The sequence below is a fragment of the Mobula birostris genome, chromosome 7 (assembly GCF_030028105.1).
Source record: "Mobula birostris isolate sMobBir1 chromosome 7, sMobBir1.hap1, whole genome shotgun sequence".
NCBI lineage: Eukaryota > Metazoa > Chordata > Chondrichthyes > Myliobatiformes > Myliobatidae > Mobula > Mobula birostris.
In genome coordinates this window covers 5,492,164-5,510,574 of record NC_092376.1, presented here as the reverse complement: position 1 = coordinate 5,510,574, position 18,411 = coordinate 5,492,164, and the positions used below count along the sequence as shown (strand labels likewise).

Here is an 18,411-nt window from a genome sequence, read left to right as displayed (position 1 = left end):
GGAATGGAGAAAGAGAGGAGACGGGGAAGAAATTACCAGAAGTTGACTAGACATTGTGGACCAACAGGCCTATACTCTTCTGTACTCTTCCTTTTCTACATTCTATATTAAATCAACGTTCATGCCATCGGGTTAGTGGCTACCAGATGGAATATGAGACATTGCTCCTTCAACCTAAGTTTAGCCTCATCGTGGCAGTCAGGTAGGCCATGGACAGTGCTGATTAAGTGTCTTGGCCCAAAACGTTGACTGTTCCTCTCCATGTCCAAATGGGAAAGGAAATGGGTGGCCACTAGGAAATCCTGCCTTTTGCATTGGACAGGCCGAAGGTAGGATCTCCCATGTATCAAATGGTGATATTGTGACCTCCCAATCTACCTCGTCACAGACCTTGTGCCTTACTGTCCGCCTGCACTGCACTTCCTCTGTAACTGTAACACTCTATTTCTGCGTTCTGTTTCCCTTTTGTACTCAATGTACTTATCTATGGAATAGCAAAAACCACAGAGGAGTTCACCGGGGTCTCTCGCCCACGAACTGTGACATTTACCGGGAGCGCTGCAGACGAAAGGCCCAAAGCATTGTTGAGGACCCCTACCACCCATCCCACAATCTCTTTGACCCAGCACCATCAGGAAGGAAGTCCAGGAGCATCAGGACTAGGACGGCCAGACTGGGTAACAGCTTCTTCCCTCAGGCTGCGAGACTAATGAATACCCTGTCACCGTCGAGATCTCATCACTTGGACTTTACTGCTTACCTGTACTACACACTACATGCATTTTGAATGATATTTGATAACAATATTTTGTTTTGTGTGCTGTGTGTGATATTTGCACCGTGGTCTGGAGGAACACAGTTTCCTTTGGTTGTATATATGTACAGTCAGATGACAATAAACTTGAACCTGAAAAATCTGTCTAGATGGCAGACAAACAAAAGATTTTCACTGCATCTCAGCAGATGCGACAATAATAAAGCAACTACCCGTCAGCCCATCGTGCCATGCTAGCCTCTCTGTCTGTCTACACTAATCCCACCTGCCTACATTATGACTGTCTCCTCCTGTGCCTTGTTTAAGTGTCTGTCCAAATGCCTCACACACAATGACTATATCCGATCCCATCACCTCCTCTGGCAGCGAGTTCCACATATCATCCACTCTGTGAAAATAAACACTGCCAGGGAATACTACACTGCAGGACGAGCCCATTTTTGCAGAGGATATTTAACCAAGATATTCCCACTCTCCCCTGCACTCTCTCTCATGGGATTCAAGTTCAACTATATTGTCGTTCAACTGTACACAAGAGACACCATGGTAGCATTGTGGTTAGCACAACACTTCATGGTACCAGCAGCCCAGGTTCAGTTCCCACCACTGCCTGTAAGGAGTTATTACGTTGTCCCCCGTGAACGTGCGTGTTTCCTCCGGGTGCTCCGGTTTCCTCCCACAGTCCAAAGACGTACCAGTTAGTGGGTTAACTGGTCATTGTAAATTGTCCTGTGATCAGGCTCGGGTTAAATCGGGGGATTACTGGGTATATAACAAAACTATTCCTTTGCACAACACAGTACATACAACTCACACACAACACATTAAGTAATATTACCACAAATAAATTAACAAATATAAAATACATTTAAGAAGTTTGACATTGAGCATAAAATGCATGTATGACACAAGTTAAGAAGTAAACAGTATAACTCTACGTTTGATAGCAGAGTGGGAGCTTGTTCATACAAAAGACAACACTGTAAGCAGTCTGTACATTCTCCATGACATCATGTGGGTTTCCTCCACGTGCTTTGGTTTCCTCCCAAATTCCAAAGATGTACATGTTAAGGCTAGTAAGTAGTGGCATGCTAAATTGGCGCCAGAAGTATGGCAACACTTGCGGGCTGCCCCCAGCGCATCCTCGGACTGTGTTGGTTGTTGACACAAAAGACACATTTCACTTTATCCTCCAATGTATACGTGTCAACTAAAGCTAATGTTTATTTTTTTCTGATAATGTAGCACTCTCTCCCTCATCAGACATGCTTCTACAGACGTACTGTTGAAAGTATCCTGACTGGTTGTATCACGGTCTGGAAAGGCAATGTGAATGCACAGGATTGTAAGAAACTCCAGAGAGAAGTGGACTCATCCTCCACAGGGAGTATCTACTGGAGGCCTGCTCAAGGCAGCAAAATCCAGAATCAAAGGTCCCCACCATCTGGGCCATGCCGTCTTCTTGCAGACACTCTCAGAAGACTGAAGTCCCACACCACCAGGTTCAGGAACAGCTACCCCCCTTCAACCATTCCGTTCTTGAACTGGCCGACACAACCCTAATCATGACAGTTTAACAACTCCACAATCACTTTGCACTCCAGTGGGTTTGTTGCTATTCTAATTACCTCTGTCCAATGTAAGCTTGTAACTTAATCTATTGTTAAATCCTCCAGTTACCCACAGTTGAACATCGTTTCCTGTTGTGTTTCCATCACAGAATCTTTCCTCAGCTGGACGACCCAGCGATTCCCCAGTCTGAGGAGAAACAGGTATTGCCCCCCCCCCCACTCCCCACGGACTTTGGAGGGCCCCTGGCCAAGACTGAAGATTTAAAGATCAGCTTCATTTGTCCTGTATACATCAAAACATACAGTGAAGTGTGTCATTTGTATCAACGACCACCACGGTCCAAGGATGTGTTGGCGGCAGCCCACTTGTCGCAATGTTTCTGGCACTAACATAGCACGTCCACAACTTACCAGCCCCAACCGGTACGTCTTCGGAATGTGGGAGGAAACCGGAGCACCCACAGGAATCCCACACGGTCACTGGTGGAATGTTACCAACTCCTTACAGACAGTGGCGGGTAAGAGCGTTACGCTAACTGCTATGCTTCCAAGTCGCCCTTGCCCATGTTGAAGTGCTGGCGCTTACCAGTAGAGGTGGTTGATCAAAGCTTTGAGGGTGGCGCGGTTGACTTTGGGCAGGTTAGCGGCCAGCTTCTGATACTGCTGAATCTTCATCCACTCATCGGGAATCACTGGGGTGGACAGAAAGCAGACAAACCATCAATGACAACCTATTCCAACAAGGAGTATCGGGCCGTGGGAACCACTGTGATCAAATCTGCACTCCCACAAGCCAAGATGTGACGGAGGACTCACGGCTGTAGTCAGTCGACAGTCCGAGCTCGGGGAGGGGAATTCTTGATCTCAATGCGCTGGATGGGAGTTATGTATTTTTATCTAAAGACACAGCGTGGTAACAAGTCCTTCCAGCCCAACGAGCCCGTGCTGCCCAAATACACCCATGGGGGGTAATTAACCTACTAACCGGTACATCTTTGGAATGTGGGAGGAAACCCATGCAGTCACAGACAGTTGCGGCAATTAAACCCAGGTTGCTGGCGCAGTAATAGCGTTACACCGGGGTGGCCAATCTTTTACATTCCATGCGTCAATTTTTTCACTCACGAGTTCGGATGCGCCATACAACTCTTGTACCCCCATTCAATTCTTGTAAAAATATGTTAATATAGAACTCATGCGTGAAAAAAAATCACATGTGAACTCATGCACGAAAAAATTGACGCGCGGGCCGGCTGGTGGCACAACAACGTCAGCGCTGGACCCGGGAGCAGAGCTTCCCGGGCTCAAAACCAGTCGGGTCCACCCCCAAGCATGCCTTTTTTTTCAGTGTCGAGTTTGCAAATCGACCTCGTAAAATAAAGGGAAAATACTGCAAAAATGTCTGTGTGAGGAGTGGCGCACCACACAGTCTCTCTCTCTCTCTCTCTCTCACTCAGCGCCTTGGAAAAAGCCATGAACAATCCATCATCACGGACACACGCACACAGGCACACACCAAAAAAAAAAAGAAAAAATTGACGCACGGAATGTAAAAGGTTGGCCACCCCTGCGCTACACGAACCGCTATGCCACTGTGACGTCGGAGTTCAGAGTTCATTCCCAGCATCCTCCGTAAGGACTTTGTATATCCTCCCCACGGAATGTGTGGGTTTCCTCCAGGCGCTGCAGTTTCCTCCCACAGTCCAAAGATGTACGGTTAGCAAGTTAGTAGGTCACTGTAAATTGCCCTGTGATTAGGCCAGGGTTAAACAGGTGGGTTGCTGGGTGGAGCAGCTCGATGGCCAGAAGGGCCTGTTCTGTGCTCTATGTCGTATGATCCCCTGCTAGTGTCCTGGACACACGACCACCTGCCCAAGGAGTGCGTTCGTACTTGATGTATGGAGCCAGTCTTGGTACGCGTTGTCAGTGAAGATGGTCTCCCCGATACTCTCCCTGAAGAACCGTTTCAAAGTGTTGGACACGTCATCGACATGATGCTCCCCTTCCCTCAACCACACGCTGCGAGCATTCTTCAGGAATAGCTCTAGCAGGTTGGTGGTCTTCGATTTCTGCCCGCTCTTCCTGTAGATGCCTTCAGAAGTTAAGCCTGCAGAATGGATGACATCATACTGACAATTAAAGGAGAGCAATATCACCCAGTCCCTACCCTTCCCTCTATCTGCTCATCGCTGGGCCTGCACTCACTGGAGTTCAGAAGGATGATGCTGTGATCTCAGTGAAACCTACCGAATATTGAAAGGTCTTCCTGGAGTGGATGTGGAGAGATTGTTTCCAACTTATGGAGGATGTGCTAGCATTGGAGACAGTCCAGAGATGGATCTCGAGAATGATCTCAGGAATGAAGTGTGAGAAGCGTTTGACGGCTCTAAGCCGGAGGTTAGAAGAATGTGGGGGCAATCTCATTGAAGCCTGTCGAATACTGAAAGGCCTCAACAGAGTGGATGTGGAGAGGATGTTTCCTATGGTGGAGGGAGTCCAAGACCAGAGGACCCAGCCTCAGAATAGAGGGACATCCTTTTAGAACAGATGAAGAGGAATTTCTTTACCCAATGGGCGGTGAATCTGTGGAATTCTTTGCCACAGGCAGACGTGGAGGTCAAGTCTTTACATACATTTGAAGCAGAGGCTGATAGATTCTTGATTAGTCAGAGCATGAAGGGATACTGGGAGAAGGCAAGAGATCAGGGCTGAGGAGGAAAATGGATCAGTCACGGCGAAATGGTGGAACAGACTCAATGGGCCAAATGGTCTAACTCTGCTCCTACATGTTATAGTCGTGGAACCCATTTAAAGAAAAACCCCACACAACTAGACAATTTCCCCAGCATCCAAATGCCCAGCTCTGGTGAGCAAACATTAGAATTGCCATACCAAACCACGATGCAACCAGGCAGGACACTTTCAACAGAGAAGCTGCAGAAGCTGCAGTGTTCATTCATGGTGTCATAACAACAACCCACTTTCTGCTCAATGTCAAAGGAGTTGGTCATTGACTTCAGGAAAGCCGAGGGCACACAGCCTCCTTTCTACATTGACAACGTTGAGGTTGAGAGCTCCAACTTCCTCGGAGTGAACATGACCAATAACCTGCCCTGCTGCAACCACAGACGCAATGGTCGTGAAAGCTCTCCAGTGCCTCTCCTTCCTCAGGAGGCTAAAGAAATTTACCATGTCCCCATTGACCCTCACCAATGTTTAATCGATGCACCTTAGAAAGCATCTTATACGTAAGGCCACAGGAGCAGAATTAGGACATTGAGTCTGTTCCACCATTCCATCATGGCTGATTTATATCCTCAGCACCATTCGCCTGCCTCACCGTGGTCACCAACACCCAGACTAATCACAAATCTATCAATCTCCACTTTATCCAGATGCATTTCGACCTGGTACGGCAACTGCTCTGGCTGAGACTGCAAGAAACTGCAGAGGGTTGTGGACACAACTCAGAACATCACGGAAACCAGCCTCCCCTCCATGGACTCTGTCCACACTTCTCTCTGCCTTGGTCAAGCAGTCAGCTTAATCAAAGACCCACCCACCCCGGACATTCTCTACATCAGTGGCTCACCGTACTGTGTGATGTACGCCACACAGCGATCCACCAGAACAGGAATGTCCTCGTCCGTCAACTGCTGCTCAGACAATGTGTTCCCAGTGCTGTCTGCCGCCTTCTGGATGGCTGCTGCCCATCCCAGGAAGTCCAGCTTCCTTTTGGATTGAACGTACAGAGTCCTGGGTGGGTGGGGTGGGGACGGGAGAGAAGGAAAGGAAATGATCACTGGGAGTTTAAAACACCCAACAAACACTGGATTACGTTCGTCTGCGGCTGCACTGGTATGTTATGAGGAACTGCTACGAGCTCATTCTTGCAGAAACCTGGCTCCAGGACCACATCCCATGCAACATCGATCTACAGGCCATGACACTCAGGGACCTGGGCTATATATACTCTGTGTGACTATATGGTTTCTCTAGCATAACTACAAGTGCGTGTGCTGTTGGTGCTGTGTTTTGCACCGTGGCCCTGGGGGAACGCTGTTTCGTCGGGCTGTATTCACGTGTCTGGTTCAATGACCATACACCACGGTGCCTCTTTCACCCAGTGACAAGGGAGACTGGGGAGGTGACGAGGGGGTGGAGAGGAAAGGAAAGGGTAAATCGGACAGGAGAGGCAGACTACGATGAGGAGAGATGGGAGTCAACACTGGGGAGCACGGTAGAGCAGCAGTTAGCGTAATGCTGTTACTGCGCCGGCAATTCCGCCACTGTCTGTAAGGAGTTTGTACGTTCTCCACGTGACCACGTGGTTTTCTCCAGGTGCTCCAGTTTCCTCCCATCGTACAAACGTACCGGTTAGTAGGTCACATGGGTGTAATTGGGCAGAGGAGAAGAGCGTGTGACCGTGCCGTATCTCTAAATAAAACAAAAATAAAGGTTGGGTGAGACCAGTACTAGAGGTTATGGGCTAAAGGTGAAAGGTGAAATGCTAAAGGGGAACCTGAGAAGGAACATCTTCACTCAGAGGGTGGTGAGAACGTGGAACGAGCTGCCAGTAATAGTGGTGAATGCGGGTTCGATTTCAATGTTTAAGAGAAATTAGGATAGGTCCATGGATGGAAGAGGTAGGGAAGGCTATGGTCTGGGTACAGATCAATGGGACCAAGCAGATTAATAGCCCGGCATGGAGTGGATGGACTGAACGGCCTGTTTCTGTGCTGTAGCGTTCTATCACTCTAAATCGGATGGGGGCGGTGTTGGGGAATGTTAGGGGAAACCAAGTAGAGGATGCTCACAGGTATGGATTTGGAGAGAGGAGAGGAGGGGAAGACAGCAGGGGAGGGCGGATCAGACACAGAGGGAGGGAGGGCAGGGAGGAAGAGGTGAGGGCGCAGGATAAGGAGAATGGAAAAGAGATAGGATGAAGGAAAAGTAAAGGAGGAGGCAGAGGAGAGAGGGAAGGGGAGGCAAGGAAGAGGAAAGAGATGGGTGAGTGAAAGGAAAGATAAGAAAGGAGGGAGGAGATGGAGGAGAGAAGAGGAAAGGGAGGGGAGAACGAAGTAGAAAGGGGGAGGAGGAGAGGGAAGGAGGGGTGGGATGAGAGGAAGAGCGAGGAAAAGGGGAAGAAGGGAGAGGAGTAGGGTAGGAAGAGGGAAAGGAGGTTGGGAAGGAGGAGGAGGGTGGGAGGGAGGGGTAAGAAAAGGGGGAGAAGGGAGGGGAATAGGGTAGGAAGAGGAAAGGAGGAGGAGGGTGGGAGGGAGGAGGAGGGTGGGAGGGAGGAGGAAGGAAGGGAGGGAGGAGGAGGGTGGGAGGGAGGAGGAGGGTGGGAGGGAGGAGGAGGGTGGGAGGGAGGAGGAAGGAAGGGAAGGAGGGAGAGGCGGAGGGTAGGAAGAGGGTGGAGAAGATTGGGAAGACAGAGGAGGAGAGTAGGAGGGAAGAGGGGTTTAGCTGCACTCACCGCCTCTTCTCCACCAACACCAGCACCTCGTGGTCAGCCTGCTCCGCTGTAACACAACAAAGACAGGGTGAACCAAAGATAGCTTCCACAACCTAGCCAACCCCAATGCACCCATTCACGGAACCGAGGCACAGAGCCAGAAGACGGGATCCCAAGTGGAAGAGAAATGGGGAAGCTCTCCCCAGCCAGATGTACAGAGTCCTGGCCAGGGATCAATCACGGCAAACAACCGTTCCTAATGGTCTGGCAATGCTCCCCATGGGATCTTCCTGTGCCCATAAGAGACACCTCCATTACAACGTACGTACCCCAGAGGTGGGGAGAAAGACATTTCAGCATCAGGTGGAAGTGTAAGCAGGAATGCACTTTAACCTCATTGCGTCATGGGATGTGACCAGTTCCAGACAAAGGCAGTGAGCTTCTCTTCTTCTCAAGCCTGGAAGAGCAGGAGGCTGAGGGGCAGGGGTGGGGAAACAGAGACTCGAGGGAGACCCTGGGCCAGGATAGCCGGCTTACACAAAAGAACAGTGTTTGATAAGCAGGAAGCTGGGGGAAGATGGGACAAGGGAGGGGTAACACAAGGGAAGGGGTGTGGAGATGTCTAAAATATTGGCTCCACCACACTTTGCAGCACTGCACGCAGTTCTGGTCTCTTCATTACAGAAAGCACGTGCAGGCAGTGGAGAGGCTGCAGAAGAGGTTCACCAGGATGCTGCCTGGTTAGAGGGCACGTGCTATAACAAGAGGCTGGACAAACATGGGGTGGTTTCTCTGGAGCAGTGGAGGCTGACAGGAGATCTGATAGAGGTTTATAAGCTTATGCAAGGCATTGACAGATAGACAGCCGGTATCTTTTTAAACCAGGGAAGAAATAAAATTATTGAAGGGTGTAGGTTTAGGATGAAAGGAGGAAATTGAAAGGAGGTGCTTGGGGGATCTTTTTATTGAGAGAGAGGTGGGAAGCAAACATAGTATGATAGAGGCATTTCAACGGATGGGGCGTGGAGAGGCACAGACCGCACATGTGGGCAGGGGGTGGGGAGCCACGGAGCGCGCACGCGGGCAGGGGTGGGGAGCCACTGAGCCCGCACGCGGGCAGGGGGTGGGGAGCCACGGAGCGCACACGCGGGCAGGGGGTGGGGAGCCACGGAGCGCACACGCGGGCAGGGGGTGGGGAGCCACGGAGCGCACACGCGGGCAGGGGGTGGGGAGCCACGGAGCGCACACGCGGGCAGGGGGTGGGGAGCCACGGAGCGCACACGCGGGCAGGGGGTGGGGAGACACGGAGCGCACACGCGAGCAGGGGGTGGGGAGCCACGGAGCGCACACGCGGGCAGGGGGTGGGGAGCCACGGAGCGCACACGCGGGCAGGGGGTGGGGAGGCATGGAGCGCACACGTGGGCAGGGGGTGGGGAGATATGGACAGTGCGAGTGGGCAGAGAATTAGTTTAGTGCAACATCGAGGTTGGGAAAGACATTATGATCCAAAGGGCCTGTTCCTGTGCAATACTCTTGTATGTTCTATGTGAAGGGAGTGGGAGATGAGGGTGAGTGGAGTTGCCTGAGGAGAGATGAGGAGATGAGGGTAGAGGTGGTGGTTGGGAAGATGTTGGAATGGGAGAGGTAGGGCTGTGGGAATGAGGGATGAATGGGGAGGCATGATGGGGTATGGGGATGAGGGTTTGGTGAGAGTGAAGGTGAAATGAGAGAGGATCTAAAAAGCGTGGATTGGGACAGGTTGTTCTCTGGCAAGGATGTGATCGGTAGGTGGGAAGCCTTCAAAGTAGAAATTTTGAGAGTGCAGTATTTGTATGTTCCTATCAGGATTAAAGGCAAAGCGAATAGGAATAAGGAACCTTGGTTCTCAAGGGATATTGCGTCTCTGATAAAGAAGAAGAGGGAGTTGTATGACATGTATAGGAAGCAGGGAGTAAATAAGGTGCTTGAGGAGTATAAGAAGTGCAAGAAAATACTTAAGAAAGAAATCAGGAGGGCTAAAAGAAGGCATGAGGTTGCCTTGGCAGTCAAAGTGAAGGATAATCCAAAGAGCTTTTACAGGTATATGAAGAGCAAAAGGATTGTAAGGGATAAAATTGGTCCTCTTGAAGATCAGAGTGGTCGGCTATGTGCGGAACCAAAGGAAATGGGGGAGATCTTAAATAGGTTTTTTGCATCTGTATTTACTAAGGAAACTGGCATGAAGTCTATGGAATTAAGGGAAACAAGTAGTGAGATCATGGAAACTGTACAGATCGAAAAGGAGGAGGTCCTTGCTGTCTTGAGGAAAATTAAAGTGGATAAATCCCCAAGACCTGACAGGGTGTTCCCTCGGACCTTGAAGGAGACTAGTGTTGAAATTGCAGGGGCCCTGGCAGAAATATTTAAAATGTCGCTGTCTACAGGTGAGGTGCCGGAGGATTGGAGAGTGGCTCAGTTGTTCCGTTGTTTAAAAAAGGATCGAAAAGTAATCCGGGAAATTATAGGCCAGTAAGTTTTACGTCGGTAGTAGGTAAGTTATTGGAGGGAGTACTAAGAGCTGGAATCTACAAGCATTTGGATAGACAGAGACTGATTAAGGAGAGTCAACATGGCTTTGTGCGTGGTAGGTCATGTTTGGGAGTTTTTCGAGGAGGTTACCAGGAAAGTGGATGAAGGGAAGGCAGTGGATATTGTCTACATGGACTTCAGTAAGGCCTTTGACAAGGTCCTACATGGGACGTTAGTTAGGAAAATTCAGTCGCTAGGTATACATGGAGAGGTGGTAAATTGGATTAGACATTGGCTCAATGGAAGAAGCCAAAGAGTGGTAGTAGAGAATTGCTTCTCCGAGTGGAGGCCTGAACTAGTGGTGTGCCACAGGGATCAGTGCTGGGTCCATTGTTATTTGTCATCTATATCAATGATCTGGATGATAATGTGGTAAATTGGATCAGCAAATTTGAGGAAGGTTTTCAGAGCCTGCAGAGGGACTTGGACCAGCTGGAAAAATGGGCTGAAAAATGGCAGATGGAGTTTTATACAGACAAGTGTGAGGTATTGCATGTTGGAAGGACAAACCAAGGTAGAACATACAGGGTTAATGGTAAGGCACTGAAGAGTGCAGTGGAACAGAGGGATCTGGGAATACAGATACAAAATTCCCTAAAAGTGGCGTCACAGGTAGATAGGGTCGTAAAGAGAGCTTTTGGTACATTGGCCTTTATTAATCAAACTGTTGAGTGTAAGAGCTGGAATGTTATGATGAGGTTGTATAAGGCATTGGTGAGGCCAAATCTGGAGTATTGTGTTCAGTTTTGGTCACCAAATTACAGGAAGGATATAAATGAGGTTGAAAGGGTGCAGAGAAGGTTTACAAGGATGTTGCCGGGACTTGAGAAACTCAGTTATAGAGAAAGGTTGAATAGGTTAGGACTTTATTCCCTGGAGCATAGAAGAATGAGGGGAGATTTGATAGAGGTATATAAAATTATGATGGGCATAGATAGAGTGAATGCAAGCAGGCTTTTTCCACTGAGGCAAGGGGAGAAAAAAAACCAGAGGACATGGATTAAGGGTGAGGGGGGAAAAGTTTAAAGGGAACATTAGTGGGGGCTTCTTCACACAGAGAGTGGTGGGAGTATGGAATGAGCTGCCAGACGAGGTGGTAAATGCGGGTTCTTTTTTAACATTTAAGAATAAATTGGACAGGTATATGGATGGGGGGTGTATGGAGGGATATGGTCCGTGTGCAGGTTAGTGGGACTAGGCAAGAGAATGGTTCGGCACAGCCAAGAAGGGCCAAAGAGGCCTGTTTCTGTGCTGTAGTTTCTATGGTTCTATGAGGGTGTGAGGAGATGTTGTGGTTTGGGAGATGACAGGGAGTGTGTAGACAGGGTGTTGAGCGTTGGAGAAGTAAGGGAAGATGTTGTGAGAGAAGGGGCGGAGGAGGGGATGTGCGGAGGTGGTGACAGGGTATCGAGGGAAATGAGGGGGTTGTGGAAGTCAGGAGAGGTGATGGTATGGTTTGGAAGATGTCAAGGAGTCCAGGTTTGGGGATTTGGTGTAATTGATGTGGTGAGAGCACGAACAGGGTGAACGGAAGGCACAGTGACAGAGACAACCAGACAACCGGCCCTTACACAACTCCTGCAGCTTGCGAAGGTTGATGGCCTCCTCCTTGTCCGAGTCCTCAGACCAGACAAAGAGCGTGGACTTCTCCAGCGCAAACCAGCCCACCTTGGCCCGCTCCAGGCTCAACCCGTCCTTGTACAGCAGACGTCCAATCCGCTCAAAATCATGGTCCATCAGGTCTACAGCCGGCGGGAGGAAGGACTGTGGGCAGAGAAGAGGAATGGCAGACATGGCAACTAGAACCATCATCATCCAAATCGAAGGGCACCTGCCCCCACACACCGCCAGCAACACTTCCCAGATGGTGTACACTCATGCTGGCTATCATCCCCCTCACCTGTCCATCAACTATCACCTCCATCTCCCCTCACCTCCCTGTTCCCCCCTTGAAACCTCTCCTGTCCACGTACCTGTCCAAGTACCTTCCAGACATTGTCAATGTACCTGCCTCAACCACCTCCTCTGGAAGCTCAATCCACACATGGGCCATCGACTGGGTGAAAAAGATGTCCCTCGGGTTCCTATTAAACCTCTCCCATCTCACCCTAAATCTGTGCCCTCTAGTTCTAGAAAAAGACTGTGATCATTCACCACATGTAATTTTAGACACCTCTACAAGATCTTTAGGCATCCGTTAGTCTTGCGAGATCATGGATCTGCGCCTGGAAAGTCTTCACTCTCCAGGGCACAGGCCTGGGCAAGGTTGTATGGAAGACCAGCAGGTGCCCATGCTGCAAGTCTCCCCTCTCCACGACACCAATGTTGTCCAAGGGAAGGGCATTAGGACCCAGTGTCGTCGCAGAGCAATGTGTGATTAAGTGCCTTGCTCAAGGACACAACACACGTTGCCTCGGCTGGGGCTCGAACTCACGACCTTCAGGTCGCTGGTCCAATGCCTTAACCACTTGGCCACATGCCTACCCTACAAGATCACTCCTCATTATACCACAGTCCAAAGAAAATAGTCCCAACCTGCCCAATCTCTCTCCTTAACTGAGCCCCTCCCATGAGTCCATTTACCCAACTGATTAAGAGGGATAATAGATCAACCATTGAGTGGTGGGGTGGAGATACGTCTCTACCAAAAGAACTGTAAGGCACTCCTTCCCTCCACTAGCCTGCAGGTCACCCTTGGGCAAGGTGTAGCACCTGCTTAGCCCCCGATCAGGATCATATAAAGCCATGGGAGCAGGTGGTGGATGGTCATACGAGCAGCCGGTGCATATCACAAGTCAGGCAGACAATCTCTGAAGAGTATTGATAATGGCTGGGGTCGCCCGTCTTGCAACAACACTGCCCAGAAGAAGGCAACAGCAAACTACTTCTGCAGAAAATCTTGCCAAGAATAATCATGGTCATGAGACCATGATTGCCCATGTCATATGATACAGCACGTAACGATGATGATGATCAACCGACAGAGCTTTGTGGTCTTACTGCTTAGCATGGGCGAGTGTGTACAAGTGTGTAAATATCCAAATGTGTATGAGTATTTTAGTGCACAGCTCACACGGACAGTGACAATGTACTCTTGTGTGCAGGTGTGCAAGGGTAGTTAAGTAGCAAAGCCTCTCACAGCATTACCTTGGCAATGGACTTGACCCACTCTTTAATGGACTCTGCACTCTCAGTCCCAAACATAAACAGGCGCTCTGGGTCCGTGAAAACCTCAAACGTGTGCTCAAACCTACAGGAAACAAAAGATTCCAAAAACAACAGGTCAACTAGAACAATCCCCCACTGTATACTCATTTCGTAAGGATCAAAATTCAAGATTATATCAAATATACATTGAAACACAAGACTATAAGATCATAAGGTATAGGAGCAGAATTAGGCCAATTGACACATCACGTCAGCTCTGCCATTCCATCATGGCTGATTTATTATCCCTCTCAACCCCAATCGCCTGTCTTCTCTCTGTAACCTTTGACGCCCTGACTAATCAAGAACCTATCAACTCAACTTTAATTATACCCAATGACTTGGCCTCCACAGCCAATCGTGGCAATGAATTCCAGAGATTCATTACCCTCTGGCTAAAGAAATTCCTCCTCATCCCTCTTCTAAACGGTTGTGTCCTCTTTCATAGTGAAATGCATTGTTTGCGTTAACAACCGAGACACTGGAGGCAGCCCGAAATGTCGCCACACATTCAGGTGCTAACATAGCATGCCCTCTATGCATAGAAAAATCACAGAGCACAACTGAACAGACCAAACAATAAACATAGAAACATAGAAAATAGGCGCAGGAGTAGGCCATTCGGCCCTTCGAGCCTGCACCGCCAATCAGTATGATCCTGACTGATCATCCAACTCAGAACCCTGTACCAGCCTTCCCTCCATACTCCCTGATCCCTTTAGCCACAAGGGCCATATCTAACTCCCTCTTAAATATAGCCAATGAACTGGCCTCAACTGTTTCCTGTGGCAGAGAATTCCACAGATTCACCACTCCCTGTGTGAAGAAGTTTTTCCTCATCTCGGTCCTAAAAGGCTTCCCCTTTATCCTCAAACTGTGACCCCTCGTTCTGGACTTCCCCAACTTCGGGAACAATCTTCCTGCATCTAGCCTGTCCAATCCCTTTAGGATTTTATACGTTTCAATCAGATCCCCCTTCAATCTTCTAAATTCCAATGAGTACAAGCCCAGTTCATCCAGTCTTTCTTCATATGAAAGTCCTGCCATCCCAGGAATCAATCTGGTGAACCTTCTTTGTACTCCCTCTGTGGCAAGGATGTCTTTCCTCAGATTAGGGGACCAAAACAGCACACAATACTCCAGGTGTGGTCTCACCAAGGCCTTGTACAACTGCAGTAGTACCTCCCTGCTCCTGTACTCGAATCCTCTTGCTATAAATGCCAGCATACCATTCGCCTTTTTCACCGCCTGCTGTACCTGCACGCCCACTTTCAATGACTGACGTACAATGACACCCAGGTCTCGTTGCACCTCCCCTTTTCCTAATCGGCCACCATTCAGATAATAATCTGTTTTTCTGTTTTTGCCACCAAAGTGGATAACCTCACATTTATCCACATTAAATTGCATCTGCCATGAATTTGCCCACTCACCTAACCTATCCAAGTCATCCTGCATCCTCTTAGCATCCTCCTCACAGCTAACACTGCCGCCCAGCTTCGTGTCATCCGCAAACTTGGAGATGCTGCATTTAATTCCCTCATCCAAGTCATTAATATATATTGTAAACAACTGGGGTCCCAGCACTGAGCCTTGCGGTACCCGACTAGTCACTGCCTGCCATTCTGAAAAGGTCCCGTTTATTCCCACTCTTTGCTTCCTGTCTGCCAACCAATTCTCTATCCAGATCAATACCTTACCCGCAATACCATGTGCTTTAAGTTTGCACAGTAATCACACTAAACAACAACAAAACAAGCCCATTCCTCCCTCTCACCCACGTACATACATAGTCCTCTAACCCCAGGACAGGCATCTTCTTCAGTTTTCCAGTGGACTCAGATTCACAGACATTGGGCCTCCGACATCCCCAGCAGACTCACTGAGATTTGTAGGCTTTGGGTTCCAGCCAACAACCCTCGGGCCTCGATCCTCGTCAACGACCCCAGGACCTGCTGATCACCGAACACTAGCAGATGACAGGACTCCAGACACCAGGCCTCACACTCCCATCTCCCCATTTCTCAAATCTAGGGGGTCATTGGACCCCATTCCTCCTGCACACGTAAAACTCCAAGTCCGGAACTGCTAACAGCTCTGGCTCAATATCAAACCAGATGTCCCACATCCATCGCAGTTCAAACGTGGAGTGAAGACTTAGACTCCAGTATGAACTCCAATTACCCTAAACCCTAACCTGACCCCTAACTCCTCTCTCTGCGCTCAAAATCATCCCTATGAACCCAAAAAAAACCAAAAAAAAGCTGAGCCAAGTCCTCGATGGAGGCTGCAGCTGAACACCATCTTCATAGCTCATTGGTCACTAGAGAGCTGGGGAAAGGGAACAAATGGATCATTCATTTATTTTACTTAGCAATAAGGTGCAGAACAGACCTTTCTGGTCCAACGAGTCACACTGCCCAGCAACCCACCTACTCAAACCGAGTCCAGGACAATTTACAATAACCAATTAACCTAACTTTGGACTGTGGGAGGAAACCAGAGCACCACCAGGAGGACTTAAAAACTCCTTACAGACAATGCTAGAATTGATCTGCAAACCCTTAACTGGGGGGCAGTGGGGCGGGGGGAAGAGACAGAAATAGGTGGCAGAGCATGTTGCAATCATTATTGTGACCATAACCGGTTATCAAACGGTTCAGTGACTGGGCAAAACCCGGCAAATGGTGCTTGATACAAACACAAGAGAATCTGCAGATTCTGGAAATCTAGAGGAACAAACACAAAGTGCTGCAGAAACTCAGCAGGTTGTTCCCCTCCTGACTTGCTGAGTTCCTCCAGCATTTTGTGTTTGTTCCTCTGGATTTGCTGCGTCTGCAGATTCTCTTGTGCTTGCAAAATGCTGGAGGAACTAGGCAGGTCAGGCAGCATCCACGGAGAGGAATGAACAGTCAATGTTTCAGGCCGAAACCCTACATCAGGTATCAGGTCTGGAAAGGGGAAGAGGTCAGAATAAGGTGGTGGAGGGAGGCGGGGCGGGTGGTGGAGAAGGGGTCCACGCTGACGAGTGATAGGTGAAACCAGGTAGGTGGGGAAGGAGGGGAATGAAGTGAGAAGCTGGGAGGTGAATAGTGGAGAAGGTAAAGGGCGGGGGAGGGACTCTGACAGGAGAGGAGAATGGACCATGAGAGAAAGGGAAGGAGAAGAGGCATCAGAGGGAAGTGATAGGTAGTTGGGGAGGATGGGTGAGAGGGGAATTAGAATGGGAAATGGAAAAAAGAGAGAAGATGGAGGAGGAAGAATTTACAATAAGTTAGAGAAATGTGTAAGGTCATACACTTCAGTTAGAAACAGATTTTTTTATCAAACTGGAGAGGACAGATGAAGGACAGAAGGATTCTCCTACTTGAATTGCAGGCAAGTTCAGCAAATGGTTGGAACATAGAATACAGAGTAGAACGATACAGGCCTTTCAGCCCGCAATGCATGTGCTGACCTTTTAACCTACCTTAAGATCAATCTAACCCCTTCCCTCCCACGTAATCAACCATGTGCCTATCTAAGAGTTTTTTAAATGTCCTGAATGTATCTGCCTCTATCAAATCTGCTGGCAGAGCATTCCATGCACCCACCATTCTCTGAGTAAAAAACTTACCTCTGACACCCCCCCCTTAAACTTTACTCCGGTCACGTTAAAACTATGCCCCTTCATATGAGTCATTTCTGTCCTGAGAGACAGTCTCTGGCCCTCCACTCTATCTGTGCCTCTCATCATCTTGTACACCTCTATCAAGTCACCTCTCACCTCCTTTGTTCCAAAGGGAAAACTCTGAACTCACTCAACCCTTCTTCATAAGATATGCCCTCTAGTCCAGGCAGCCTCCTGCTAAATCTCCTCTGCACCCTCTCCGAGAGGAGAAAATAGGGACTCCCCACTCGAAGGCAACAGCGACATTTGAACGCACATCACAGTAGAGACTGGAACCTAAATCCAGTGTTTTAGTTTGCTGGTACATACCACCACGCCAAGTGAAAAATGAAATGTGGGATGTTGTTATCAAACAGGGATTGACTTGGATTTGAACCCAGGACCTCACATACATCAAATTGAACATCTCCCTAAGCATGAACCATAGCCCTAGACGAACCAGCCACTTTTAAACAGAGAAACATAGAAAATCAGTGCAGGAGTAGGCCATTCGGCCCTCCGAGCCTGCACCACCATTCAGTATGATCATGGCTGATCATCCAACTCAGAACCCCGTACCTGCCATACCCCCGATCCCTTTAGCCACAAGGGCCATATCTAACTCCCTCTTAAATATAGCCAATGTACTGGCCTCAACTCTTTCCTGTGGCCGGGAATTCCACAGATTCACCACTCTCTGTGTGAAGAAGTTTTTCCTCATCTCTGTCCTAAAAGGCTTCCCCTTTATCCTCAACTGTGACCCCTCGTTCTGGACTTCCCCAACATCGGGAACAATCTTCCTGCATCTAGCCTGTCCAATCCCTTTAGGATTTTATACATTTCAATCAGATCCCCCCTCAATCTTCTAAATTCCAGAGAGTATAAGCCTAGTCGATCCAGTCTTTCATCATATGAAAGTCCTGCCATCCCAGAAATCAATCTGGTGAACCTTCTTTGTACCCCCTCTATGGCAAGAATGTCTTTCCTCAGATTAGGGGACCAAAACTGCACACAATACTCTCGGTGTGGTCTCACCAAGGCCTTGTACAACTGCAGTAGTACCTCCCTGCTCCTGTACTTGAATCCTCTTGCTACCTACTCCCCTCAGCATCAGCGGCTCCACAGTGGAGAGAGTGGAAAACATCAAGTTCCTTGGGGTGCAGTTCTCGGACAATCTCACCTG

At 48.9% G+C, this 18,411-nt stretch overlaps 1 protein-coding gene across 9 annotated transcripts in view; it reads right to left on the bottom strand.

The window, feature by feature from the left end:
* LOC140199979 (arf-GAP with Rho-GAP domain, ANK repeat and PH domain-containing protein 1-like) overlaps positions 1–18,411 on the bottom strand; it is a 290,953-nt gene that overhangs the window by 35,712 nt on the left and 236,830 nt on the right. For all 9 annotated transcript variants that reach the window (XM_072262527.1, XM_072262524.1, XM_072262526.1 and 6 more), the window contains 6 exons: positions 13,520–13,622; positions 11,944–12,136; positions 7,826–7,871; positions 5,939–6,102; positions 4,238–4,453; positions 2,933–3,038 (listed from right to left, as the gene is read on the bottom strand). In XM_072262527.1, coding sequence (XP_072118628.1) covers positions 2,933–3,038; positions 4,238–4,453; positions 5,939–6,102; positions 7,826–7,871; positions 11,944–12,136; positions 13,520–13,622 — 828 coding nt within the window. The remainder of the gene's footprint in view (positions 1–2,932; positions 3,039–4,237; positions 4,454–5,938; positions 6,103–7,825; positions 7,872–11,943; positions 12,137–13,519; positions 13,623–18,411) is intronic.